Source organism: Thalassophryne amazonica, chromosome 15, assembly GCF_902500255.1.
Source record: "Thalassophryne amazonica chromosome 15, fThaAma1.1, whole genome shotgun sequence".
Classification (NCBI taxonomy): Eukaryota; Metazoa; Chordata; class Actinopteri; order Batrachoidiformes; family Batrachoididae; genus Thalassophryne; species Thalassophryne amazonica.
The window spans coordinates 64,416,514-64,443,888 of NC_047117.1; the positions used below are offsets into that span (position 1 = coordinate 64,416,514).

Here is a 27,375-nt window from a genome sequence, read left to right on the forward strand (position 1 = left end):
CGACTACAGCTTAAAAAAAAAACAAAAAAAAAAACAAAAAAAAAACTTGATATAAAAAGGGAAAAAAAACCCTCAAGAATTGTACAGAACTAAGACTGGAGAGGAAAATAAACCCCTTTGGCATAAACTGCACCCAAGTCAGACAAACTGGTATTGATCAGGAAACCATAGGACAACATATTGCTTTAAGAGGAAACAGTTGGAATCTGTTATTAATTCGGATTCAGTATTGGGCATGACAATCACAATGGATATATTTTGGTCAGTTTCCAGCTACTCAAACAGAAACAGGTTACATATGTTGTTTCTAAAAATGAATCTCAAAGCAGAAAATGGGTGACAGCATAAGGATTAAAGTCGATTTTAAAGTCTTAACACGCTGTAGTCTACATGATGCGGCGGCGCCGTGTACTGCTGGCTATTTCATAACTCTTGGGAAAATAAAGAGTTAATATCCCTGGTATTTAATCATTGCAGGCCTAAAGGCTTCGGGGTGACGGAGCGAAACTTTTAGGCTGGATTCAATTCAGAATGTCTTCTCTATCTAAGGCTTACGATACCACTGTCATCAGATTTACAGATTTTATATACTCTGGATGCGGAAGGACAAGTGTTTACTGTCGTCACCTTTTAACAGTATCACCCTTCAAATTAAACATAACTGAGAACAAGTGACATTTTAACCCCAAAGGTGTTCCACTGCTGACTGCGGAAAAGCTGCAGTTAACATTTGGAGCAGCGTGACTTTAAAAATGACAACTTTGAGGCAAGTTTTCTAAATACATACACCAAGTGCTAAGATCGTCAGCTAAAAGGATTAAAAAAAGTTATTGTTTATGTGTACAAATAAGAGTGACATTACTACTAGTATAGGCTGAACTGTAGTACTGATACAGTTTCAGGAACATAATGAAGGCAGTCATGCCACAACAAGACTCTGGGTTTGTGCACCAATCCAGCGACTGATAACTCAGCATCCTACAAAACGCACATCAAGTAGGAACAACTTGCATCATCCAGTCATCTGATTCCTGCATTGTTTAGATGTGGGTCCTCAATCTTACATTGTTCATATTTGGTTCAGTTCTTAAGTCCCCAACACTTGTTTCTTGTATACTGGTTTGCTTCAGGTCAGATCCTCTGCTGACAGGTTCTCCCACAAATCTAAGCACCAAAGGTTCGATAATGTTCACAGACGGGAAATAAAAAGAAAGAAATGACAATCATCGTCCCATCCATTAAGCCTACATCAGTCTGTTAGCGCGCTTTTTGTCCTCTTGCCCTGCTTTACTCCACTGGAAGCCACGGCGTTGCCGTTGCAAGCTAATCCTGTCACCAGAGTTGGGTCCTGCTGATCTTCCTCGGTGTCTGGCAGTTCGTCTTGGAGCTGTCGCAGACGGGCCATGGCGCGGTCAATGGTGGCTGTACTGACCAGGTTGAAGTCGTGCATGCTGACTAAATGTAGAAGGAAATTGCGGCACAGATTACGGCGGATGATGTGCGTGCCACAGTTCTCCACAAAAAGCATGATGGCCTGATTCATCTGGTTGTCCGCTATGAAGCTGCAGGGGGGAACAAACAAAAACAAAACAAGTGCTCAAGTTTAGGAGGAGAATGTGATCTGCTGTCCATCTGTATGCTTGTTCTAAAAATATAAATAATTCCACCAAAATGTGGATATATACACAGACTCCTTCAGCATGACAGCTAATGCTAGCAGCCAACTTTAGCTGTTAGCAAGCCAACCACTATAGGCGCTAGGGCTGCACGATATGTTGTATCAGCATAGTCATTGCGATGTGGGCATGTGATAGTCACATCCTGGGATGTGCAATGTCAAATATTGCAAATTAAATGAAACACGTCACTCGACAACTTATTATACTACTGCTTGATTAAAAATAAAGAAAAACATAAAGGTTTTGACTAATCTAATCTGTATCAGAGGTCTGTCTGATACAAGATACTGTAATTAACTCCAATTGAAGGGTTCTTGCATATGAGAGGTTTCTGTGCCTTTCTGTATTAAACAAGAAGGTTCCTAAAACATAGCCCTGTGTGCTACACCTAAAAAAATACAATACTCAAAGTTATTGTATTGTGCTGTCTCTTAGCAAAATGTTCTGAGTTAAAGTAAGTTCTTGCTGGACAGCAGCATTTAAATTTAAGACTTATTTTTAAATGTCAGAACCATGTTTTCTTTCCATTTAACTGAAACAACAGCGCTAAGCTTAGTTGTATTATTTTTGGGCAGAACTGTGCTGCAAATTAGCACAATGGGAGAAAATTAGACACGGCTACTCAACCAAAATAAACACCAATTGTATGTAATAGGACAATGCAGTTTTGTTTGAATCCTGCGTGATATCGCGGGATTTGACCACTTATGGGGACAGCCGCTCTGGTGTACTGTTTTTGTTTTCGGCTGCAATCACTGAAGCTGTTGCAAAAAGTGCATTTTTATCTTACCAAAACGAAGTTTTGCAAGATATGATAGTATGTAATTTTTTTTATTTTTTTTTTGTAATCATTGCAGTTTTCACCTTTAACTCACGGTGTGGCACAGTTTAAATTGCAGACTCTTGAAACTTCACACAGCAAGGTCAAACACGAAATTCAACTAAACAACTTTCCTGGTCGCAATTTCTGAAATTTTGTTTCCAAATTTGTCATGAAAATAGTGATAGGCCTTGCCCATAGGCCATTACCTGGGATAAGGGATTGACCTTGACCTTCAGGGTTGCACTTGAGGTCAAATGTCACCCAAATAAGGTCTAACTTCACATTACAAGAAAACATGTCATGTAATACACCACATTAAACGGCTCCATGAGACGATCCAGAATATAGCAACGGTTTTAATTTATGATGTCATTTGATGACATCATCACAAAAATTTGCAAAATTCTGATTTTTTTTTTTTTTTTAAGGGTGCAACAAAGCCTGTAAATCATGATTGTAGACTTGTAAAAAAATCACATGTAGCAGTCTTACGGAGATAGCTTTCAGCACACAAAAGGGGGGCGTCAATGTTGAGGTCAAAGGTCAAGGTCACAGGAAGGTCAAACACTGAAATCCCCCCCCCCCCCAAAAAAAAATTTGCTGGTCGCAATTTGTGCTTTTTTGTCTACAAATTTGGCATGAACATAGTATACTTCTTTGCCCGTCAGTCCCTCTTCATGGTGGTCCGGTCGTTCCTCGTGGTAGTCTCTTTTGGTCATCTTTTGGCAAGATACCGGTCACCCTTAGGGTGACGAGGCAAATGGGAGGCATCGCTTCGGTAAGTGTTAGCCTACACAGCTAACCAGAGTAGCTCCGTTCTCTCCCCTGTACAACCGCCTCGACACGTTTGAGCTCCAAGTCACAAACAAACTGCAGCACACATTCACTTTCCACTGCATCGTCGCCTTTTCACTTTGTTTGCGTGTAATTTGCCCAAAATCTGTCTATGCAGATGCACTTACCTTAAAAAAAAAAAAAAAAAAAAAAAAAAAAAAAAAAAAATCACCCTAATGATTCCACAATGATTTTTTTCTAAATAGAGTTACTCAAGTTACATGGTGTAAAGTTTTTTTTTTTTTGCTGCTGCAATCTGCATCGCAGACAAATATTGCAGTGTCAGTTTTTCCAAATATTGTGCAGCCCTAATAGGAGCTGTGTGTATAGCCACACAGTGCTAGATTTCCAAAATGCCCCTTCTGGAACATAATGGATTTTGGGATGGACAGCACAGCTGTGGATTATACTGCGGGTTTGGTCTGAGAAACTTCAAGGATATTTTATTATGTTGTTGTGCAAGAAAAAAAGGGCAACTAACATGACTTCAGGTTAACCACAGCCCCCTTCTCGTCAGAGAACATGGGCCTAGAAGAAATCAAATTCATGTATTTGTAATTACAGTTAATCTAAAAACGATGACTATAATACTCAACTGTGGCCCTAGAACAGACACACAAAAAAAAAAAAAAAAAAAAAAAAAAATCACTGAAAACTATCTGAGATGGTTTTACACTGCAGAAATAACACTCAACTACAGAAAACTACAAAGCTACACAGATTAAACAAATTCAACTTGATGGCTGGTTGTAACACGAGAACACAAATGAACTGAACTTACCCGTGCTTCATGACATGCAGGTTCCATAACTTCATCACCTCCTTCTCTCCCTCATTGACATCTGTGAACTCATCAAGTTGCTGTGAGAAATCCAAAAACGACATACACAAACAAAACGTCAGTGGAGTCACTTTCCAGACTGTAATTAATGAGCTTTGTTCCTGTGCGATAAACACATACTGTACTGTTGTAATGCTGATGCAGATTCTCACCGTAGCAGTTTTCTCTCTGAGCCACTCTGGGTCTCTTTCGTCCTCGCTGTCCACATCCATCTCCTGGGGCCGCAGCGGCATGCAGCTGTCGCTGTGGAAGTACAGGCGGTTGTGTCCGCTGACATAAGTCCTCTGCTGCTCCAGTTCTCCATCCTCTGACTCCAGGAACTCAGACAGGCTCGGTTTGGTCCTTTGGGTCTAGCACAAGAGGAACAAATTCTCTGCAATTTATCCGTTTAAATCCAGATTTGCTCCTAATCATTTTCGACTTTTATGATGGCCAGTTACTGAACAGTACGATTAAATGCCATTGATTAACAATTTGTCGCGAGACCAGATTTGAAGAAAAGCTACTTCAGTCATCACAAAATTAGTTGATTAAACATTACAGTGGACCATTAACAACAGTTACCTGCAAACCAGTATATGAGTAACCGCGGTTCTCTTGACTGGGCCGTTGCGGCTGAAAGCAAAGCCAGGCTGGCTGTGGATGTCCTGAGGGTTGCCTACATAGGAGCCACTCATAGCACTCGTTGATGGACACATCTATTCTTGCTCCTTTGGGGTGAGGCTGGAGATTTCATTCATTCAAAGAGACAATTCACAGTGGGTCAAACACAAGGCCTGATGCAGCCTGCACTTGCAACTTGTGAAACAAACACACACCTTGTGTGTGTCACATCCACATCATCAAAGAAAGCTCTGGCAAAGGCTGCACACAACAGTCAAGTTCTGTGTGCGGAAGGGGGGAGGTAACACACAAAATTGCTCAAGCTGATTAATCAGCGTTCTGGTGGTCTCCATGTCAACTTCATGGTCAGGAAATATGAACATAGGTGTGCAGAACACAAATGGCTAAAGCCTCCATTTAGCAGGAACCTCATCACTGCGTCAGGTGAACTTACTCACATCCTAAAATACAAGGTGTTGCCAAAACGCTAAGAGGGCAAGAAAACTGAAGAACAGCCATTCAAAGACATTACAGTACAGATTTGTTTTTCGGCCCCTGAGAACTTTATATTCATTCCTTTAAAAGGTGGTTTGTTCCTTTTCAGTTTTTTTTTTTTAAACCCATCTGAAACAGTGCAACAAAATGATGCAGGGTCATTGAAGCTAATATGCTGTCCAAACTTAGTCAAAATTCTCGAACGGTCATTTTATCCAACAAAGTAAAAAGAAGAAAAACATCTGGAACAATTTCTGGTAAAGGGGAAAAAAAAAGGGGGGGGGGGGGTAAAAGTTTAGAAAAAAGGTTGCCTGTAAACTGCAGCATAACCTGCTAAATGCTTTGACAGATATGAACAGTGTCTTGATTTAAAAATAATAATAAATGACAATTCACTTGTAGGCAAAACTGCTTTGGATACTGTTCCACAAGAACAACAACAACAAAAAACAATCAATTACAATTTTCTTGGGAAAGAATATCCACACCTACAATGTCTCTCACGTTGTCAAAACAAGTTTTGGGACAGCAACATTATACAAATAATGGATGGTAAGGAGTCCAACAGATAAATATTGGATGAAGAAAAGTTATATTATACAAGTTTGAGAGTTTCTCAAACTTGTGTATATAAAGTGACTCATACTCTGGAAAATATAGTATATAATAGTGAAACTGAGTTATTGTTTCTATTAAAATATTAAATTTGGCTCTAAAGGATGGAAAAATGCCACCTTCATGGAAATAAGCAACTACGAGGTCTGTCCATAAAGTATCGTACCTTTTTATTTATTTTTTTAAACTATATGGATTTGATTCATATGTTTTCACGTCAGACAAGCTTGAACCCTCGTGCGCATGCATGAGTTTTTCCACGCCTGTCGGTGATGTCATTCGCCTGTGAGCACGCCTTGTGGAAGGAGTGGTCCCGCCCCGTCGTCGGATTTTCATTGTCTGGAAATGGCGGAATGATTTGGGGTTTTTTTTCCATCAGAATTTTTTTCAGAAGCTGTTAGAGACTGGCACCTGGAAACCATTCGAAAAATTTGACTGAACTGGAATGTCAGACTAGGCAGGGCTGTGGGCTCTCTTTTGTTCTCCCTTTACATACATACAACTTCTTGCTCAGACAATAAGAAACAAATGAAATAATGGGAATAGACATCTCTGGAGACATGCACAAGGTGGCACTATATGCCCATGATGTCCTTATATATTTAAAGGAACCAACTAAATCATTGCCTATATTATTTAACTGCCTAAAACATTTGGCAACTATGCTGGATATAAATTGAATGTGAGTAAAACACAGATAATCACCTTAAATTATGATCCTCCAACAAATTTATGACAATAATTAAAACTAAAATGAGACTTAAATACTTTAAAATACTTAGGAGCTGTAATTCCCACAGAAATTACGACTATAGCCAAACACAACTACAATGAATTTGTTGCAAAAATTAAACAAAATATTCAAAGATGGCCTGCTGTTCCCTTTATGAGCTTGACTCAAAGAACTGAATCAGTAAAAATGAACATAGTGCCAAGATTTCTTTTTTTGTTTCAAGCCCTCCCTGTTGAGGTTACCAAAAAGCAGTTTTTGGAATGGGAAAAAATAATTTCTAGGTTCATATGGCTGGGGAAAATACCACGAGTGAGATTCAAAACACTGCAATTTTCTAAAGAGAATGGAGGAATGGCAGTACCTAATTTGAAAGACTTATTATTCAGGGCAAATCAAACCCTTATTAAATCTGTGTAACCCTAAGTATCAAACTAGATGGAAGGACATTGAGTCTCATATTCTGTTGGACCCCCTCCCCCAATTACAGGCAATATCATAGAATGAAGATTTAGGAAAAATCCTTAATGAGGCTAAAAATCCATGGCTGCAGTCATTAAAATCTTGGTCAAAAATGAAAGATGAATATAATTACATAATAATTTGAAGATCGTGAGATGGTGTGCATATGATCCTGATTTTAAGCCCAACCAAATAGACACTGGATTTCACAGTTGGATACTTAAAGGGATAACATTTGACTCTTTAACAGATAAAGGAATAATAAAGGATTTTCAAACTCTCAACAGTCATAATCTGAGAAAACAAGATTTCTACAGATATTTGCAAGTGTGCCACTATATTTTAATCAGTGGTGGGCACAGTTCCGCTAATCCGCTAATTATTGAAGATAATGTTTTCATTATCAGATTATCTTTTCAGATAACTTTGAGAACCATCATCGGACCAATTATCTTCTGATAAATTTTGGTCCGATAATTTTTAATTCGTTAACACATTTTTGCAGGTGAAGTAAATAAAGCTTTAACAGATAAAAACCTTTGTTAAATCTGATAAAGATTTTAGCACTTACCTGTTTTGTAGCAGATAAACAGCTCTGTTCTCTGTAAACAGAGGAGAGCTGGTTTAGGGAGAAACCGCTCTATCCTCTGCAGTCAGAAGCGAACTGGTCACAAGATCATTGCTCCTGACACCATACTAATTCACCGGCAATATCACCCAAGTCATCCAGAGGCATACAGTTTTAACTTATGGTTAAAATTTTAAGTAAACTAATTTCGGCATGTTATTTAAATTAACCTTATTTCAAAATGGAGTAAATTCATTTTTCTCCTCAAAATTCTACTCACAACACCCCATAATGACAACATGAAAAAAAGGTTTTTTGAAATTTTTGCTTATATATATATATATATATATATATATATATATATATATATACACACACACACAACAAAAATATAAACGCAACACTTTTGGTTTTGCTCCCATTTTGTATGAGTTGAACTCAAAGATCTAAAACTTTTTCCACATACACAATATCACCATTTCCCTCAAATATTGTTCACAAACCAGTCTAAATCTGTGATAGTGAGCACTTCTTTGCTGAAATAATCCATCCCACCTCACAGGTGTGCCATACCAAGATGCTGATTAGACACCATGATTAGTGCACAGGTGTGCCTTAGACTGCCCACAATAAAAGGCCACTCTGAAAGGTGCAGTTTTATCACACAGCACAATGCCACAGATGTCTCAAGATTTGAGGGAGCGTGCAGTTGGCATGCTGACAGCAGGAATGTCAACCAGAGCTGTTGCTCGTGTATTGAATGTTCATTTCTCTACCATAAGCCGTCTCCAAAGGCGTTTCAGAGAATTTGGCAGTACATCCAAACAGCCTCACAACCGCAGACCACGTGTAACCACACCAGCCCAGGACCTCCACATCCAGCATGTTCACCTCCAAGATTGTCTGAGACCAGCCACTCGGACAGCTTCTGGAACAATTGGTTTGCATAACCAAAGAATTTCTGCACAAACTGTCAGAAACCGTCTCAGGGAAGCTCAACTGCATGCTCGTCGTCCTCATCGGGGTCTCGACCTGACTCCAGTTCGTCGTCGTAACCGACTTGAGTGGGCAAATGCTCACATTTGCTGGCGTTTGGCACGTTAGAGAGGTGTTCTCTTCACGGATGATGCGAAGGAGATGTGTTGCACTGCATGAGGCAAATGGTGGTCACACCAGATACTGACTGGTATCCCCCCCCCCAATAAAACAAAACTGCACCTTTCAGAGTGGCCTTTTATTGTGGGCAGTCTAAGACACACCTGTGCACTAATCATGGTGTCTAATCAGCATCTTGGTATGGCACACCTGTGAGGTGGGATGGATTATCTCAGCAAAGGAGAAGTGCTCACTATCACAGATTTCAACTGGTTTGTGAACAATATTTGAGGGAAATGGTGATACTGTGTATGTGGAAAAAGTTTTAGATCTTTGAGTTCATCTCATACAAAATGGGAGCAAAACCAAAAGTGTTGCGTTTATATTGAGTATATATATATATATATATATATATATATATATATATATATATACACACATATACACACACACACACACGAGGTCTCTTAGATAATAAACCGACCCTTTTATTTATTTATTTTTTAAATATATGGATTTGAATGACTTGCGATTACACCAATCATGCTTGAACCCTCGTGCGCATGCGTGAGTTTTTTTCACGCGTCGGTGACATCATTTCCCTGTGGGCAGGCCTTGAGTGAGATGTGGTCCCGCCCTCTCGGCTGAATTCCTTTGTTTCACACGCTGCTCGAGACGGCGCGTGTTGCTTTATCAAAATTTTTCTGGACCTGTGAGGAATATCCGAGTGGACACTATTCGAGAAATTAAGCTGGTTTTCGGTGAAAAGTTTAACGGCTGATGAGAGATTATGGGGTGTTTCTGTCGGTGTAAGGACTTCCCATGTAGCGGGACGTCCTGCAGCGCTTCCACGCGCCGTCGTCGGCCTGTTTCGAGCTGAAAACATCCTAATTTAAGACTTAATTCACCCAGGACGTCGTGAGAGAACAGAGAAGATTCAGAAAAGGCCGGCATGAGGACTTTATGCGGACATTCCACTGTTTAAGGACATTTTTTAATGAAAGACGCGCGTGCAAATTCGCCGAGTCGTTTCCGTGACGACTCGGCAAATCTGTGTGCGCCGCGACAGGAAAAACACCTCCGTGTTGAAAACCATTTGTAAAATTCAGGTGGCTTTTGATGGCTTTCAACAAGTGAGTAACTGAGAAATTGTTTAACAGCTTGGGCATGTTCCAACTTGCCCGTTAAGGTTTCCAACGGAGGTGTTTTTCCTGTCGCGACCCCCCGCAGTCGGGTCCGGCCCGGCACGCGACTCTGCCCGCACGTTCTTTCATTACAAAACGTCCTTTAACAATGGAATGTCCGAATAAACTCCTCATGCCGACTTCTTCTGAAAGTTCTCTGTTCTCTGACGACTTCCTGGGTCAACAGAGCCTGAAATGTGGAAGTTTTCAACTTGAAACGGTGAGACGCTGCCGCCTCGAAGCGCAGATCGCCGTCAGGCGCCGTGGGCCGTCCTTAAAGCGACACTACCAGACCAAAATCTCTTATCAGCCATTAAAATTTTTACCGAAAACCAGCTGAATTTATTGAATGGTGTCCACTCAGTTGTGCCTTACAGTTTTGAAAAAAATTTTAATCAAACAAAGCAGCAGTCTCTGAGCCATTCCTAAACAATGAAAAAAAACGACGAGAGGGTGGGCCACTCTTCACTCAAAGACTGCCCACAGGCGAATGACGTAACCGACAGGCGTGAAAAAACTCTCGCATGCCCACGAGGGTTCAAGCATGTCTGATGTAATCACACGTGATTCAAATCCATATGGTTTTTGAAAAAAATAAGGTTGGATACTTTTCTAATAGACCTCGTATGTGTATATATATATATATTAAAAAAAAAAAAAAAAAAATCACACGTACATAAGTATACACAGCCTTTGCTCAATACTGACGTTCATGCACAAAGCGTCGGTTCGGCTTTTCGATCATTAACAGCCATGGAACTCAGGCTTAAAAACAGATTTAAAATGTTTGATTCACGCTATTCATCCAGATTTTAATGTTCAATGGACAGATTTAAAAATTAAATCTAACAATTACACTGAACAAAAATATAAACGCAACAAACTTTTGTTTTTGCTTCCATTTTCCATGAGCTGAACTCAAAGTTCTAGAACTTTTTCTGTATACACAAAAACACTGTCTCTCAAATATGGTTCACAAATCTGTCTAAATCTGTGTTAGTGAGCACTTCTCCTTTGCTGAGATAATCCATCCCACCTCATAGGTGTGGCATATCAAGATTTTGATTCAACAGCATGACTGCACAGGTGTGCCTTAGGCTGGCCACAATAAAAGGCCACTCTGAAATGTGCTGTCGTGCTTTATTGGGGGGTCGGGGGAGTTCAAGAACCTGTCAGCATCTGGTGTGACCGCCATTTACTTCACACAGTGTAACACATCTCCTTTGCAGAGAGTTGATCAGCAGCCAGACGCCATCGAATGTGAGCCTTTGCTCACTCAAGTCAGTTATGACGATGAACTGCAATCAGGTCGAGACCCTGAAGACGACGATGAGCGTGCAGACGAGCTTCCTTGAGACGGTTTCTGACAGTTTGTGCAGAAATTCTTTGGTTCTGCAAACCGGTTATTGCAGCAGCTGTCCAGGTGACTGGTCTCAGACGATCTTGGAGGTGAATATGCTGGATGTGGAGGTCCCGGGCTGGTGTGGTTACACATGGTCTGCGGTTGTGAGGCTGGTTGGTTGTACTTCCAAATTCTCTGAAACGCCTTAGGAAACAGCTTCATGGTAGAGAAATAAACATTCAATTCAGGGGCAACAGCTCTGGTGGACAGTCCTGTAGTTAGCATGCCAACTGCAAGCTCCCTCAAAACGTGAGACATCTTTGACACTGTGGTATGTGATAGAACTGAATATTTCAGAGTGTCCTTTTATTGTGGCCAGCTTAGAATTCCTTGATTGAAACTTATTCCATTTTGGAATAAGGTTGTAATATAACAAAATGTAAAGCGCTGTGAACACTTTCTGGATGCACTGTAGTTTTCAACTGTAAGAGAATCTAACATTCACATGTGCACACACACACCCTTACCACATAGTTGAAGATGAAGCGAGAGTGAGAGAGTTTTAGGTGTTTGAGGAGGCTGTAGAGTTTGCTGCAGTTGAGGGTACACCAGGGACAGTGGAGGTCATCTCTTGCCTCAGTCTGCTGCCGTGTATTATTGTTATACAGAAACTGGCAAAGGAGATATAACGTCACTTACTACAAGATACAAGACATGTCTTCCGACAGCAACTGTAAATAATTAGTCAAAGCAGTGCTACATAAATACCCACACTGAGTAAATAGTGTCAAAAAGACTGAAGCATTACACACTGGGAGCAAACCTTTAAATAAAGCACTTCTAAAATGTGACAAATTGTGAGTTAAAATGAACTGCATGTTTTCTATGTTTACAGGAATTTCTGAGGGGGTGGGAAAATATTTTACAGGGGGGAACTTGCGAGAATGAATGTACAATGTAAATTATATACCTGATAAAATATACGCAGCTTCTGTCGCGGCTCACACGGGACTTGCTCCTTCCTTGTCTGTATGTCTGTGCTGACTGACTCTTTCACTGCTGACAGAAATACAGAAAACAATTCTTTCTTCAAATCCTTAATTCTGTGGAACTAAGAGTTGAGAATAAAACAGAAAACTGAATCGTGATTTGTAATGGCAGCACATATGACTAAGTGCTGCAAATATTTCCTCCCACACAAAATTCACAGCAGATGAATAATCCAACACCATGACTGTTCAGCTCCATGTGGAGGATATGGCATTAAATTTATAAATAAACATGGGCTGATTGGCATTTATAGTAGATGAAATGAGGAAGAATGCAGACTTTCAAATAATTATAGCTGCCTCTTAAACAGCATCTTATAAACACCAACACTGTCTGAACACAATTTTAGTACTGGAAATCACAAACATCACATTATTTTTGTAGAAACTGAAATAAGTTAATTTACCCTGTTTTTTGTCCCCATCCTTACTCACGACGGTAGCTCGGTGATTGCTGGTCCTGGTCTCCATGGGGCTGGAGCTATCAGAGTTGCGGGTAGCAAGGGGTTTAGCTACAGGGGCAGTGGACTTTCCGCTGGCGTCACCAGTCCAACGCAATGTGAACTGCAAGGTGGGTCCCTGAGAAAATGTCTCAAATGGTGGCAGCCTCTGGAAATGTATGAAGCCAGCAAGTAAGATATAACAAAGTAAAAAAAACAAACAAACAAACAAAAAAACAACAGCAATTTCATAAGACTCCTCTGAGCAGAGGTAAGATCACACACTCCATGCAAAAACTACACACCTTGCCATCAAGAATAGTTTCCCATGTGGCTCGCTTCTTGCTCACCGGACTGTCTTCCATTCCTTGCATTGACACCTCATACTCACCATCCAACAACTGCAACCTCCTGCAGAAGAGAAATCAGTTAAAACAGCCACTGCAGCAATGACAAAACACTCTGGCTACTAGGGCTGCCATGATTAGTCAACGAGTCAAAATTACATTGACTATCAATCTTCGGTGACTAATTTAATAATAGATGTCAACGTTTATTTTTTAAGCTTTGTTTTTCTCTCAAAGCTGCCGCTGTATCTTCCGCTGCCTCTCTATTCTTGACACACATGCATAGTAGTGGTAATTCGGGTCAGCCATGATGTCACCGGAAAAGTTATGCCCAAACAATATCATGGCTAGCCGGCAATGAAGCTCAAAAATTTGGGAACATTTTAACCAAATTAAAGATAAAAATGTGCAATGCAAAATATGCAAGGCAGGACTTTCCTTCCACAGCAGTACAACGGAGATGCAGGAGCAACTGAGACAGAAGCCCGTAGTGGCCGACGTTGACGAAGAGGGACAGTCATTTCAGTAAGCTAACTGGCTAGTTAGCCGCTAACATTACCATCTATAGTGAGTTACTTACTTATATCAATAGCTGTAAACGTTAACATCAACAATGACAATTTCATTAGCCTTAGCACACGTTATGTGTTTGCTGTAACACTGTAACAGTGATGTCATGTTTGAACAGAAAATGTGATAATGCTAATGTTTTATAATGCTACATTACAGTGCTAAAAATACGAATCCTCTTCAATGGACATGCACACCTCGGCAAGCAAAGATCCTGACAGAAGCGATCTTGAACATGTTGGTGACTGACATGACAATGATCTCACTTCACCCACAATGATGGACCTTTGAGAAGGTCAGTCTCACACTCTCAATTTCAATTTGTTTTGTTGGCATGAATGATTAAATGATATGACAAACAACTGCAACCTACAAAGACAAATAATAGCTGCATGGTGGTGTGAGAAGCTGCAATTTACATATGATCCAATTAGGTTGACTAATGACAAAAATAACCAGTGACTGGTCAATAATCAAAATAATTGTTTGTGGCAGCCATACTGGCTACTAACAACACATCACCTCACCGATTTTTATCAAAAACAGTCATCTGTGCAACATAAGTCTCTGTGGTCTCGCCCTCATCTCGATGAGCTGAGCTCCTCTTCTTTCTAGTTGGAGTATCTATTACATCTATAAAACAAAAACATAATAAACAGATTCAAACACATCAAAGGAGTGTCATTTATTAACATTTGTCAAATGCCTGTTGATTAGTCAGTACGACCACCTAGAAACCATTACTGAAATAACTATTGTTCTGAACACAAGACTGTGTTCTTTTCTTGGAAATGTATTTGGGGGGGGGGGGGGGGGGGGGGGTAAGTCCTTATAGGCCCTGAGATTCATCAGGCTGGCGTTCATTTCCAGTTTCTGTGGCATGAAACAGATGATAGTTTAAGACTCCCCTGAAAAGGACGCCAGTCCATCACGTTATTTCTCAGCCAAGGTCGGTACCCATTTTACAGCTGGGAAGACTGAGACAAAGAAGCTTAAGTGCCTTGTTCAAATACAGAAATGGATAGCACAAGCGGGATTCAAACCCAGGTCTACATATGTGCAGGCCAGCTCCTTATCAAATTAAATACTTGCTGTGCAAAATATCCTTGGAGGGTGGGGGTCATCTTATATTCAGGATTTGGACTTTTACATGTATATACATACGCACACAATAATAGGTGGCAACAAATACCATTCAAAATGAGTGTGTCCAACAGGACAAAAAAAGCAATCCACCCCTCTAACACTATGGAAGCAATTGGATGGAGTTTCCATGGTAGCATAAACACCAGATAAACACAGGGTCTGCACAACTGAGAAGTTCTGAACCAAACTTTAAGCTCATGGTAGTAAATATAACAAAGTGAAGCAACCGTGAAATAATATTCATGTGAAGTGCCTTGAGACAGCATTGCTGTGATTTGACACTATATAAATGAAGAAAACTGAATTGAACAATTCAACTGTAACAAAGTGTAATGTTGGAAAATGGTGAACAAAAACAATCTTAAAAATGCGAAGTCAAAAAAAAAAAAAAAAAAAAAAAAAAAAAAAAAAAGCTTACCATGCTCCTAAACATGGCTGCTTCAAATACACTGACAGGCAAGGATTCAAAAAAGAAAGGAGTGGCAGCCAATAAAATGTGCTTTTATTAGCACTACTTTCAAATAAAAGCATTTTCCAAAATATTTCTTTAAAAGAGGAGGGGGTGTCATCTTATATTCAGTAGAATATAGTATTCTGCCAGAAACACATTCATTAAGTGAAATTAACCACTTCTGCTACACCTGCCACTCAAATAACAGAATATACTTTCAGAATCCCCCAAAACAAAGTTGTTCATCCAGCAGCATTGCTTATATATGTGCATATCAGAAAAAAATATACAAGAACAGATATATAAATAGCATTTTAACACTAACTTTGACTTAAATCTGAACTATGTTCTGGTGCTCCCTGATGCCAATGAATTATTCATCAAAAAAGGCAACCACTTGGGCTTACCAATGTTTTCATTAGCCTCCCCATTAACCAGACCATTGGAATCTCTCCTTCCTGTGCGTGATACCCTGAACAGGAGGGAGTAGGACTTGACCATGTGGCTGTTGCTGGGCTCAAACTCACAGCTGGAGACCAGTAAGGAAGGGTAGGAACCAGGCTTGGTTTGATTGCTGTCAGGGTTCAAAGGCACCTGCTTTTTACCTGTAGGCACTTGCTTTATTGGGCAGCTGACATCCTAGAACAAACAAACAAATGTAATTAAGTAAAAAGCCTTTTTTTTCCCTCTTCTACTGCTGAAGTATCAAGCTGATATAAAAATATATATATTTTCTTTACCTTGCGTTTTTTATGGCAGACTTTGACAAGTAGCACCTCTAAGGACACAGAATTTTGTTCGTTTTCTGAATTCTGACATGGCTTTTCTGCATGTAAAAAGTATGGTGTTAATTTGTTGGTAAATCCAAGTACAAAATAAACAGAAAAAAAAAGTCAAAACACACACACACAACAACAACAAAAGACATCACAAAATACTTTACAGACATTTGAGTCATGTTATTTCCACATAATGTTGCCATGTTGACACCCATAATACCAAAACATCTGTGTAGCAATAAATTGTTGAAGAGGAGCATGTTACTGACCATATCCAGTAGTTTGGTTAATGATCCTTAAACTACAGCCTGCTACATCTGGTTTATAACTGCTATAATTCATTTGTATGAAATATGGCTAAATGATTTGTTGGAAAATTCATATTGTGATTGTGTGAAATATTGAACTACACTAAAGGTAGACTCTTGTAATGTTATAACATGGTCCATATGTGAATACGCAAACCATCACCATACAACAAGACAAGTAACACCAGAACCGTAAAGACTTGGACCTTCATTCTCCTGCAATATCAGCATTGCTATGCTGAACACCTCTGTCCAGACACCTCGCGACTCCATATGTTCTTCCCAGGGGCCTCTCAATCTTAAAGGGGACACATAGAATTCACCTAGCTGCAGCAGATAGATTATTTAACAGATGTGAGGAATGGACCAGTTGTCTGCCAGGATGGTTGCCATCCAGTCCCAAAGTTCTGTGGTGTCATGGAGGAGGCCAGGCGCGGCACCAGCTCATACTCCCAAACTTGACGCCACCACAATTGAATTGAAAGTCAAGGGGTTTAACAAAATATTGCATCAGCCAATTATGAATTCCAGCCATTCTACATACTTTCACTTTGCATATCAGGTTTTGCCCCTAGGATTTTGGAATACAATGACAATCCTGGGCCAGTGAATGAGAATGATCTTTTAAACATCTGAGGTAAATTATTGTTTCCCCTAGACTCTCTTTCTGCCCTGGTGGCATTTAACGAAAAAAGTACAAATTGTGAGGTGCACCAAGAAGAAAAATGTAAGGCATGCAGAAATGCAAAAACAGCGAGAGGAACTGTACCCTAGGAACTTTGCCAAAATGACACACTGTATATGATTCATTGATGCACTTAATCTGTTATAATAAAGATATCAAATAATAAATACAGAACGCCATTTCATTATTATTTCCAATCCATAAATAAATAAAATTTACTATAACAGAAGGCCCAGACAACAGACATTTTTCTAAAAAATCCAGAGCCAAGAAACAGGTGAGGAGAAAAAGGTCTATATTCGGTGGTCCATTCCACTGACTGTAGTTTTTTCGGTTTTAAGGTGGCGCCACGCTTATTTGACCTAACATGCATCCAGTTCAATTAAACAAACACGGTTTAAATTTCAAAGGGCTTGCATCGTGTCAGACACAGAGATGGACTTGCACTTATGAGCAGTGGAGGTTGTAAGGCTAGACATTACCCCCGTGAAGCACTATGATGCGACTAACGTTGCCATTTGTTGCAAGATAAATAAACTGAATTGACCGTGGTATTCAGAAGTCAGCAAATGCACCTAAATGATTTTTAATTTCCAAATTAAAAGAAAAAAATAATCTGCTTACCATCCTTATGGAAGAACCCAGTGAAGGTTAGCTGTAGATGTGAAGACAAGCTGGAGACACAGGAGAATGGACAGAAAGAAAAAAAAAAAAAAAAAAAAAGAAAAAAGATTACTGAGACACAAAACTGAAATTGCTTATAAATGTATGTTACATATGGACAGGCATTATTTGGGTCTGTTTCTCCTTTTTAAACCTTGGATGAAAGTTATGCAGAGAAATGTTCGATATTTTTTCATATCTGTGTGTATATCATACACACTATATAAATAATGCTTGAAATATTAAAGTTAAGCTCCTTTATGCAGATTCAAAACAGGGGTGGGCAGTGCAATCTAATTTGTATTTCAAGCCAAATAAGCCCATGTCTTGTTATGCACAATGCTTTCAAGTTCTTCAAATACATAACAGCTTATATCACCAGCTGGTACTGACTGCAATCTGCAAATGCATGGACCACGTGATTTGTTCAAAATAGCTGCAGCTCCAACATACTATTGCTTCATGCACTGTTAAGTGTTGACATCTTTTACATAGCCCCACCACTATCCCAGAGTAACAAGTGCATCTCATCTGTAATTACCTTGGAGATTCCTGCTCTCCTCTCATCTTTTCCACGGTCTGCAACATATCATCCACTTTGAACATTTTCCTAAGAATAAAGACTCAAATCGTCATATAAGTGTAAAATACATACCTGCTAGAGAACATAAATTAGATTTATACTGATCAAGTTGTTCACAAATAGTCACTGTTTGTTAGCCATCAACATATGCTTGCAAAACCACAAACCTTCTGGCATTTGTTCGAGCATTTCTATGGGACATGAAGGTAAGCGTCCTGTGCAAAAATATGGGCTAAAATGGAAACAAGAACAAATAATTATGTGGATTAATAATTTACTAAGTAAATCAACAAAAAATATCATCTACAGTAATACACTTACTGCAATCAAGTTCCTCGTGCGGAGAAATCTGTATATTTGAGTGGGCTCTACAAATAAAAAGATGTAGAAAATATTAAAACGATAGACTATCATTCAGTCTGGTGAGCAACTGAAAGACTGTTTTTATGAATACAAAACACAGTGTAAAAATTTTTGTATTGTTGGCAACATAACATGAAATAACATTTTGAATATCCATCTGAAAAAAGGATTAAAATACTTTTCACAATTCACATACTGGTGTAGTTGTCAAGTGACAGGTAATATGACAGTGCTACTCAGATGCAGTCAACTATGAATGTCTGCGTTAGTCTCTAAAACTGTACACTGATCAGAGCATTCAAGTACAATCAAAGCACACAAATAGTTGGACAATTTTTACTTTTGGAAATGATCATCACCACCACCAGCTGAATTAATTGTTTGGTAAATGAACGTTCTTTATTCATTTTTTAAAATAATGTTGTGCAATATTAGTGGTTCAGTGCAATTATAGGTTTTGGCTGATCTGAGCTGAGTTTCCTGGCGGGGTGTTATATTCATGTGCAGTGGCGAAGAATGGAAAACAGAGGGGCTCGTCCAGATCTCTTCTTTCTCTGCATCATTTCCCTCAGTGCAATCTGGTTCAAATTGATACTGTACAACAGTCATTTTGTTAAAAGTGCATCATCCGCTCGCCGCAGCTCAACATAGTCACATTCTGACATTCTCTGCTACTGAAATTAGTTGCACATGGGTTTGTCTAGCTTGTTGGTTCTAAATAACCACACCATACAAAACGCCCCATCACTGGGGATGAGGGGGTCAACTTTCACAGACAATACTATTAGTAATGTAAAATACAGATAACAGATTTGAAACAGTAGTAAAAAAAAAAAAAAAAAAAAGGTGTAAACATTGAGAATAACCTCTTAACACAAATCTTGGCTGAAATCCCTTACAGCATATGCTTAATTAGGGATGAGTATTGATATTGATTCCATTTATCGATCTGATTCATTATAGATTCCCTTATCAACACCTCCTGTGAATTTTCTGTGTACTAGAAGTAGGCTTTATACGTTTTCTATGTCAACAACATTTTATTGAGTCTTAAAGTAAATAAATATAAAATTGGTCACTGGATCCTTGATCTCTGGACATAAATAGAAACAAACAAAATATGTAGATTTTGTCATAAGCATTTCCTTTCAGGCAGGGTTCTCCCTAGAAATTTTTAGTATAGCGGTGACAACAAGCAACAACTCTTCCACTCGGCATCCTATTAGACCTTGTGTCTCGAAGTCCTGAGACAAAAATGAAAATCTTTTTGTACTGTTTCTGGTCTGACTGTGCTGAATTGTTGATTAGTAAAATTAATCTATAATGTTTGTGCAGGGGTGGTGGCGAAGTGGTTTAGGGTGCTTGGCTTCAGTGCTTAAAGCTTCCCGGTTTAAACCGCACCCTTTCCACATTTCTCCATGTGATGTGGAGTTGCATCACAAAGGGCATTTGGTGTAAAATTTGTGCCAGAATCAACATGCAGGTCCACCTTGCATCTGCTGTGGCGACCTTGAGTGTAAACAAGGGAGCAGCTGAAGGGCCTCACTTTTAATCTAAAATGTTAGTGTTTCATTGACACACTCTATACATGTTACAAATGTGCAATAAATGTACAGTACTTGAAAGAAAAAAGAATGTACAGAAAGACTATTTAAAATCTGGGAGATTCAAGACTTTTTGTTTTAATACACACTGCACCTGCATAATTTTCAATTTGAAAAGTTTGAATTCCCAAGCCACAGTATCACCAGTGTGGGGGCATTCACATCAAAGTGCGAAAATCTCACCTTGTCCTTGTGATTCAGATTTTTGATTCTGTATTGTCAAAATAAATAAATAAATAAATAAAAAGAAAGGGGAAAAAACAAAAGGTCCAGCTTTCCTCCCCGAGTCAGCAGGTGCATTTCTGTATTTCTTAGGCCATGATGTACATTTTAGGAAACGCACAAACAGCCTGATGGCTGACAGACAGTGATCTGCTTCATTTGATAACGAAGCTTCTGAGGTTTCATTCGAAAGTAAAGGATCGGATTTACAAAGGACAGAGAGGAGACGACAAACTTTACCCCAAAACTCAAATTTTTTCACTCTGTCGGATTTTGGATCCTAACGTGTGGTGATGCTGCCGTTTGTGTCGCTGAACACGGGTGAATCGAAATATGTTATTTTCAGGAGATAACGGACTTTCTATCTAACGTACTACAATTGTGAGAGAACTTTGTAAGGAGCTCAGCAACACCAATGATCGTGCGCGGTCTTCTTTGGTGGAGTGGACTTTGGAAATTACAAGTGGGTGAGCCCTGTTCAGTTATACATTTTTTTTTGTTGTTCTTAGTGGAGCTGGTAGACTATATTTCTTTTACTTCCAGAGTCTGGCTTGACCAGTATGAAAATCAGCACCTCCAGATCCGAGGCCATGGTTCTCAACCCTAAAAAGATGCTTTGCCCTCTTCAGGTCGGTGGAGTGTCCTTGCCTCAAGTGGAGGAGTTTAAGTATCTTGGGGTCTTGTTCACGAGTGAGGGATGGATGGAGCGCCAGATCGATAGATGGATCGGTGCAGCACCTGCTGTGATGCGGTCGCTGTATCGAACCGTCGTGGTGAAGAGAGAGCTGAGTAGGGGGGCAAAACTCTCGATTTACCGATCGATCTACGTTCCGATCCTCACCTATGGTCATGAGATTTGGCTCATGACCGAAAGAACGAGATCGCGAGTACAAGCGGCCGAGATGAGTTTCCTCCGCAGGGTGGCTGGGCGCTCTCTTAGAGATAGGGTGAGGAGCTCGGTCACTCGGGAGGAGCTCGGAGTTGAACCGCTGCTCCTCCACGTCGAAAGGAGTCAGTTGAGGTGGCTCGGGCATCTTTTCCGGATGCCCCCTGGACGCCTCACTGGAGAGGTGTTCAGGGCACGTCCCATTGGGGGGGAGGCCCCGGGGAAGACCCAGGACACGCTGGAGGGACTAAATCTCTCGGCTGGCTTGGGAATGCCTTGGGGTTCCCCCGGAGGAGCTGGGGGAGGTGTGTGTGGATCGGGAGGTCTGGGTGGCTTTGCTTGAGTTGCTGCCCCCACGACCCGACTCCGGATAAAGCGGAAGAAAGTGGTTGGATGGATGGAAGGAGTCTGGCTTGATGTGTCAGTTCTGTAACAGAGCAGCGTATCAGGTCGCACACCTCTCTGCTGTGTTTCAGCCCGTCTGTCAGACAACTTGCTGTCTGAGATAACACATATGGTATTTGAGATTTTTCAGTTACAGTGAAAAAAATAAGTATTTGAACACCCTGCAATTTTGCAAGTTCTCCCACTTAGAAATCATGGAGGGGTCTGAAATTTTGATCTTAGGTGTATGTCCACTGTGACAGACATAATCTTAAAAAAAAAAAAATTCTGGAAATCACAATGTATGATTTTTTTAATAATTTATTTGTATGTTACTGCTGCAAGTAAGGATTTGAACACCTACCAACCAGCAAGAATTCTGGCTCACACAGACCTGTTAATTTTTCTTTAAGAAGCCCTCTTATTCTGCACTCTTTACCTGTATTAACTGCACCTGTTTGAACTTGTTACCTGTATAAAAGACACCTGTTCACAAAATCAATCAATCACACTCCAACCTGTCCACCACAGCCAAGACCAAAGAGCTGTCTAAGGACACCGACACCAGGGACAAAACTGTAGACCTGCACAAGGCTGGGATGGACTACAGGACAACAGGCAAGCAGCTTGGTAGAAGACAACAACTGTTATGATTATTTTATGATTATTTATTAGAAAGTGGAAGAAACACAAGATGACTGTCAATATCCCTCGGTCTGGGATTCCATTCAAGATCTCACTTTGTGGGGTAAGGATGATTCTGAGAAAGCTCAGAACTACACAGGAGGACCTGGTCAATGACCTGAAGAGAGCTGGGACCACAGTCATAAGATTACATTAGTAACACACGATGCTGTCATGGTTTAAAATCCTGCAGGGCAGCAAGGTCCCCCTGCTCAAGCCAGCACATATCCAGGCCCGTTTGAAGTTCACCAGTGACCATCTGGATGATCCAGAGGAGGCATGGGAGAAGGTCATGTGGTCAGATGAGACCAGAATAGAGCTTTTTGGAATCAACTCCACTTACCATGTTTAAAAGGTGAGAACAACCCCAAGAAAACCATCCCAACCATGAAGCATGGGGGTAGAAACATCATACTCTGGGGGTGCTCTTCTGCAAAGGGGACAGGATAACTGCACTGTATTGAAGGGAGGATGGATGGGGTCATGTATTGTGAGATTTTGGCAAACAACCTCCTTCCCTCAGTAAGAGCACTGAAGATGGGTCATGGCTGGGTCCTCCAGCATGACAATGACCCCAAACACACAGCCACGGCAACTAAGGAGGGGCTCCGTAAGAAGCATTTCAAGGTTCTGGAGTGGCCTGGCCAGTCTCCAGACCTGAACTCAATAGAAAATCTTTGGAGGGAGCTGAAACTCCAAACCTGAAAGATTTGGAGAATATCTGTATGGAGGAGTGGACCAAAATCCCTGCTGCAGTGTGTGCAAACCTGGTGAGAAACTACAGGCAACATTTTACCTCTGTAATTGCAAACAAAGGCTACTTTGTTTTGTTTTTTTTACGACGCCATGCAAGCTTTATAAGTCACTGACACTGATCTGTTATACAGATCAGCGGGTCTGCGGAAGTCGGCAGAGAAAAAAACTGTCTCTCTCAAAGCGTAGATTTTGCAACAGTTGTTGTAAAGCGGGACTGGTTGGTTGCTACGGCGATGCTGTGTAGCTGCTCCAAGACACTGCTCTTTAAACTAAACGCAGCATGTGGACATCGCAAACATTAAGAGCCATCATGTTTTTAAAAGAAGAATTTTAGGTCATGTCTGTGTCACAGAGCGACGTCAGAAAGAGGGAAGATGTCGGAAAACACAATTTGAAAAAGTCTAATAAGGACAAGAATCCATGGAATTGGCACAAGGTTGAATTTAAAGTTCATCGCCATGAACACATAAAAGAAAACGGGAAAAGCTCACTGCATCTTGTGCCCTCAAGAAACATGGTAAGATTTTTTTTTTTTGTCTCTGGAAAATAAACATTGTGCTGTTCAAACAGGATTTCAGACATGATTTTGTCTGAAATCCCCCCAGCCGCCCTGCAAATTTTCCTCGGATTTCACAATTTTCATTTCACAGCCTTGTTTATATTACAATGTTTGGAAAGAGGTGTCATTTGATTTAAATCCGCAATTCGCTTTGACGTTATTAATTCCGACCTAAAGCTATCTTTCCATCTTTGCTTGGTAGAGTGTGGCGCAGTGTTTGAAGGTGTGCAGTTAGTCCCACAATACAGAAAATATCATTATTTTTAATATTATTATGTCCTTTACCTGTGCTTCAGTTTACCACCTGGTGAAGCGAGTCCAGCTCACACCAGAGAACCGTCAAACTCCAATGTGGAAGACAATTCTCTTTTCTTGTCCACAACAAGACAAGAGTCCCAGTTACTGACTTTAATCAGCACAAAGGTGACTCACAATTTGAGGTTAATGAAGAAACTGAGGACCCACTGCTTCTGAGACCGTGTCGCAGCTTGCATTACTTCCCACTGCTTCGCAGCTTCTCAGAAACAGTGGGCTTGCAATCAATGTAGAGAAATGGTCATTCTCCGGATACACACCCTCAAAAACAATGGTTGCTCCGGCGTAACGTGAACTTAAGAACAAACAAGGGAATCGTTAAGCAAAAAGGCCATTGATGTCAGTGGATCGAATTATTTCTTATCGATTCTTAACAGGAATGGGTTTTTGATACCCATCCTATGTTTAATTCACTGAACCTTTCAACGGGACCTTCACACAAAAAGTGCAAGGGGCGATAAACAGCATTATTTTGAAGCTGAACAAATGGAAAAAAATACAGCCGACACAACGCCACTGTGCACACCGCTATCTTCTTCTATGCCAGTCTGTGGGACAGTAGCCTTCAGTGTTATCAGGCTGAATTCATGGAATCTAACTAGTCAGGTAGTGCTGTGGGGGAAGACACTGCCAAGCACCAGAAAGCAGTGATTCATATTTTAAAAGGGTGGCATGTGCTAATGGCCCCTCAATGCCTGAAATAATGGTCCATTTTCTCCACATGATGGGACCTTCTTAGACATCAATAGGCCTATGTAAAGTGGAATAAAATAAAATAAATAATTCAAGATTTGTAATTTTTTTATTATCTGTTGTAAGAGCCACAACTTGGCCCACTTTAAGTTAAATATGATTTAAATTTCATATTCAATCATTACATTTCATGTCATGTTTTCCTTTGGTCAGAAATAATGTTTAAAAGGTAAACAACTAAATTAATATTGTGTGGACCAGGGATCTTCCTCACCCCCAGCACATTGCATAAGGTGAATGAATACATGATTTGACAAGCGACTTTGCCTGTGAATTGCCTCGGTGGAGAAAATACTCCCCCCAAAAAAACCCTTTAAAATTCTGGCAGTGCAACTCTGTCCTTTTCTGACCTAGTGCCTTCCCTGGGCGCAGCCTTTTCCATAAATAGAGTCAAAAATACAGACATCGCTGACTACTCAACGACAGGTGGGTCACTCACTGTAAATACCGGGTATACTCGTATATTAATCAGTTAAATAGGTTACTCTGGGCTTGTTGTTGAGTTAAGGTACCCTGACACAAGCATGTTTTTGATTCAGATGCTGGAGAGTAAACTCATCTTTAAATGGTGCAGACAGGATGCCAGAGGGGTGCCGGTGCGTGCTATTTAACACAGAGAATTTTGAAATGTTCAAAAAAAAAAAAAAACTTTCACGCACAAATGTTGTGCTAAGTGGCGCGATCTAATCTCCAACACGACGTGCAGCTCGTCAAGTGGAGAAAACAAGAAGTGAACAGAACGAATGGTGATGTCAGCGGATTGCATCAGAGCGCAGCTCGTCTGAAGGATTATAACAAGAAGTTAAATCTGTTATAAACACACTAACAGCTGCAGACAAGAAGGAAAAAACATGCAACTGTTTTATCAAGTCATGACAATGTAAACAAATCAAATAATTACCTTTTCAGACGGCTCAAAATCCTTTCTGCAGCTTGTCAGGTACGCGCGTGCGAACGGCTCCGGCTGCAGCCTCCTCTGTGATTCAGGAAGTGATTAGAGCCGTTTTCAATGGCCAATTTGCAGAAAAAAAATTATTAATCCGCCATGAAATAATTATTTTATATACGCAGTGTCCAGCGCAGACAATGTGGCAGCTGGTAGAACAAACAACGGCATCCAGCTGGAAACACAGCGGGTGGGATCATCACGACACAGTTCGTGCTGTTGCATGAATCAAAAACATGTTCATGTCAGGGCACCTTTAGGTTTATGGTGTGGTGTGGCTGCATGGAAACTGGAGAACTTGGGGGGAATCAACACAGACACACAAACATGCCCACAATTGTGTGTGACTATAACTGATGAGGGAGTTCTCTGTTTGTAAAGCGCTCTGTGTGCTTACACTGAGAAAATGGTGCATAACTATTTATCACTGCTTAAATGCCATTGTTGGAAAGAAATGTCGTAGATGTTTTTTAAATTACAAGTACGCTAATACGCAGTTATGTGGGTGAGTTTGTGTGCAACAGACCACACAGGGGCTGAGGGTGCAGACATGGCATACTTTCAGCCACTTTGGAGCACGTAGAACTGTGCAAATAAAATATTCAGGTGAATTCCTCTCAAGTCTCAGTTTCTTAAAATACTATGCAAAGAGGTGCATAACACCTGTGAATTACTGAATTAGTAACCACTGTCATTAATGTCTGCCAAAATGTTTTGGAGAACACATCTTACACAATAATAAAAATACTATCACTAGCAACTGCCACCTATAACACACACTTGTTCTCAATGTGACGAATACTATTTAGATACAGCACTTATGTTTGGAGCACAGGATGCAATTTGCAGAGGGCTATCGACGATAACAAAATAGACAAATATCAATATGTATGAAAAGTACAACAGAAAAAGCGATCAGCAGTGAACTCTCACTTTCGAAGGCCTGCAGGAAGAGCTCATGGTCGGCCTGAATCTGCTCCATCTTCGGCTTCTTTACGGAGTTCACCACCGCTGATGAGGCAGGATACACGGCGCCATTAGCTTTACAACTCACCCCGCTCATAATATGACCCGAGTTCTGCCAACCAAACAACAGCAACACAAAATTAACACGCAGACACTTACAGAATGCGACAAATATCGAGCAGCTTATTTTAGCAAGCGCTCGTGTTAGCGGTCGCGCTAACTAGCCCGGCTAAGAGCTAACTTAACCACGTCAAAACAACACCGAGCTTTCTTTTTCATTTTCATCAAACTACTACCTAAGTGAATCTGGAATCGAGTCCTCAAATCGGCACGAGCCACACGTTTAGGTATAAACAACAGAAATAAAAGCAACCCACCCTGGCTGATGGCATTAATTTGTTAGCCTTGCTGCCTGGCGGACTCACCAGCAGAAACCATGAAGAAGAAGAAGAGGGGGCGACGGGACGCTGGATGCTAGCTTACTTCACCAGAAAATAAATCCCGGGACACCACAAACTTCCCACATTCAACTTTTACTAATACCGTTTAGTATATAAGATAATAATATATTTAAACAAATTGCCTATGACCTATCCACAATTTAACGCCGGGCTCAGTTCTTCTTCTATTCATACTGAACAACAG

The 27,375-nt window shown here is 40.4% G+C and overlaps 1 protein-coding gene across 1 annotated transcript; it reads right to left on the minus strand.

The window, feature by feature from the left end:
• Positions 1-334: 334 nt before the first annotated feature.
• On the minus strand, positions 335-27,375 carry LOC117525922 (polycomb protein suz12-B-like). The gene is given in 18 exon segments (XM_034187874.1): positions 335-1,562; positions 4,118-4,197; positions 4,330-4,519; positions 4,733-4,848; positions 4,850-4,900; positions 11,799-11,942; positions 12,242-12,330; positions 12,728-12,929; positions 13,066-13,171; positions 14,205-14,310; positions 15,682-15,913; positions 16,015-16,100; positions 17,671-17,720; positions 18,251-18,319; positions 18,460-18,524; positions 18,614-18,660; positions 26,698-26,842; positions 27,108-27,375. Coding segments are annotated over 18 exon segments (2,106 nt in total). The 5' UTR covers positions 27,123-27,375; the 3' UTR covers positions 335-1,249.